The sequence below is a fragment of the Sinocyclocheilus grahami genome, unplaced genomic scaffold (assembly GCF_001515645.1).
Source record: "Sinocyclocheilus grahami isolate Dianchi unplaced genomic scaffold, SAMN03320097.WGS_v1.1 scaffold1007.1, whole genome shotgun sequence".
Lineage (NCBI taxonomy): Eukaryota > Metazoa > Chordata > Actinopteri > Cypriniformes > Cyprinidae > Sinocyclocheilus > Sinocyclocheilus grahami.
This window is the reverse complement of record NW_015506186.1, coordinates 175,117-177,962: the sequence shown is the minus strand read 5'-3', so window position 1 is coordinate 177,962 and position 2,846 is coordinate 175,117. Positions and strand designations below refer to the sequence as shown.

At 39.9% G+C, this 2,846-nt stretch overlaps 1 protein-coding gene across 1 annotated transcript in view; it reads right to left on the bottom strand.

Moving 5' to 3' along the window:
* Positions 1 to 2,846, bottom strand: part of emsy (EMSY transcriptional repressor, BRCA2 interacting) — a 36,127-nt gene that overhangs the window by 2,247 nt on the left and 31,034 nt on the right. The window contains exons 17-18 of the mRNA XM_016250786.1: positions 2,560 to 2,787; positions 1,886 to 2,242 (exon numbers count right to left, since the gene is read on the bottom strand). Of these exons, the coding sequence (XP_016106272.1) occupies positions 1,886 to 2,242; positions 2,560 to 2,787 (585 nt within the window). The remainder of the gene's footprint in view (positions 1 to 1,885; positions 2,243 to 2,559; positions 2,788 to 2,846) is intronic.

Genomic DNA, 2,846 nt, shown 5'->3' with positions numbered 1-2,846 from the left:
GTGTGAGTGTGAGAGTGTGAGTGTGAGTGTGAGTGTGAGTGTGAGTGTGAGTGTGAGTGTGAGTGTGAGTGTGAGTGTGAGTGTGAGTGTGAGTGTGAGTGTGAGAGTGTGTGTGTGTGTGTGAGTGTGAGAGTGAGAGTGTGAGTGTGAGTGTGTGTGTGTGTGAGTGTGAGTGTGAGTGTGAGTGTGTGTGTGTGTGTCAGTTTGCTCTACTACACACTCTGAAACACGCGTGACGCTTGTCTGCGTCTCACTACACATCAACACACCAACTTCATCTGAGTCACTTTCACCATTTTGTGAGTGTGAGTGTGAGTGTGAGTGTGTGTGTGTGTGTGTGTGTGTCAGTTTGCTCTACTACACACTCTGAAACGTCTCACTACACATCAACACACCAACTTCATCTGAGTCACTTTCACCATTTTGAAACACTTTGAGAAACACTATCAGAACACACAGAAACACAAAGAACTGCACTACAACCCGCCAAAATAAAAGTTCTGAAACTGACTGCAATATATTACTAATGTACAGTAGAATATACTTTTCAAAGTGTTAATTCTACTACTACTATTAACAATACAATTATTACAAAAGATTAAAGATACAACTATTTTCTACAGAAATAATCACAATTTTTCATCTGTTTTAATTCTGACAGTAAACCTCATCTGCGCAGCAATTTATTTGCCCCAAAAAATGAAATGGTTGGTTTAATTTTTATTTGATTAAAAGTTTAATCAAACGGTTAAAATTGAATTAAACCATTAAAATGTAAAATAAAAAAAACGTAAACAGAATTTGGTAAAAAATAAAACTGAATTTGAGAAACAATTACAATGTAATTCTTATGGCTGTAAAAAAAATGTTTTGCTAAACTTGTATGTTTAATGATTTCAATAATTAGACTTGCTTTTTGATTATTACAAATGAATGAAACCATTAAAATGGAGTCCAGAAAAATTTAAACGGGAAACAGAATTTGCTAAAAAAATAAAGTGCATTTCATAGAGCCCTAAATATTAAATTTTTCTTAAATTTTAATAAATTGTAGTTAAATTGTTTATATTTTATGATTACAATTAATTAGACTTGCATTCTGATTATTACAATTGAATTAATCCATTATAATGGAGTCCAGAAAAATTAAAACTGGAAACAATAAAAAATTAAAGTGGAATTTGAGAGAAAAAAGTATTTTTTCTATTATTTGCTAAACTAAACATTTGAATATTTATATTACTTATATTAAATATTTGGCAAAATATTTGTCTTTTAATAAATTGTTGTTAAATTCCATAAGTTTCATGATTTTAATTAATTAGACATGCTTTTAGTTTACAAAAATGTAACTTTACCATAAAAAAGTAATTAAAAAAAAAACAGAATCCAGAAAAATTTAAACCGAAAAGAGCGCATTTGGAAAAAAATACCAGAATTAACAGCCGTTCTGGAGGAGCACCTGATGAAGTTTAGCTCCTCACTACGCTCACCTTTGGCTTGCTCAGCTATATTCAGTTTTATGATGATTTGACGGCTCTGACACCATCAGGTGCCCGCGTGAACTGAACTGATCTGAATGAGCTGCTTTAAGTTTGTCACGCTGCTAAAACTATCCTCCTCCCTAGTATTTCTGTCTTGTGTTCTAGTATAAATATCGAAACATTCTCGACTCAAGATGCATTTACTGTACAAGTACAATTACTTAAGATATTATGTCTTGTTTTCTGTAAAAAATATCAAAATGTTGTTAGTTTTTCCTTAAAACAAGCAAAATGTTAATGATTCAAGAATGTTTAGGTATTTATACTAGAACACAAGACAGAAATAGTGAGTAAGAGGCGAATGTCTTGCAGTGCACAGAGGAGAAGCGTGAGAGGAGCACCTGTATGATGTCCAGGTCTTTGCTCTTGACGCGGCCGAGCGTCTGTTTGGAGCTGCTGATGAGTGGCGAGGCGCTCGGTGGTTTGGTCAGCGGGCCGCAGTCGCTGGACGAGTCCACCACCATGGGCTCGATCTCCGCCTGCATCATGGAGATCTTCAGGATGTCGGAGGTCTTCTCCGGCGCTGTGTGACTGGAGCTGGGCTCCGGCTGGAGCTTGACGGACGCCTCGCCGCTGCTGGACACCGGGGGACACTGATGAGCGCCGAACGTGATCTTCGTGACGGCTGCGCCCTGCGTGATGATCGGCTGCTGCAGCTGAGACACACACAGAACCGTCACTGATCCACACAAACATGACTATCGAGTCGGAGATCTCCGAATGCATTGCCATTCTCTCTGGAATCAGTTCTGGGCTTAGCTTTTAACAGGCTGCACTGCAAAAAATTTATTTTCTTACTTAGTATTTTTGTCTGGTTTTCTAGTATAAATTAAAGCAATAAGCCCCAAGACGCCGTGGTTTAAGCTAGTGAATTTATAACGGCTAAGGGGCGTTGTTAGGCACGATGCGAAGCGGGTTTTATTAATGTTTTAATAAACACAGTATTCTTCCACCAAACAATGTAGCGCCTCAGAAACAGTTGTGGTTGCTACAAAGTGGTTGCCGAGCGACACACAAACGTAAACAAGTCGCTGGACGAGTCCACCACCATGGGCTCGATCTCCGCCTGCATCATGGAGATCTTCAGGATGTCGGAGGTCTTCTCCGGCGCTGTGTGACTGGAGCTGGGCTCCGGCTGGAGCTTGACGGACGCCTCGCCGCTGCTGGACACCGGGGGACACTGATGAGCGCCGAACGTGATCTTCGTGACGGCTGCGCCCTGCGTGATGATCGGCTGCTGCAGCTGAGACACACACAGAACCGTCACTGATCCACACAAACATGACTATCGACTCGGAGGTC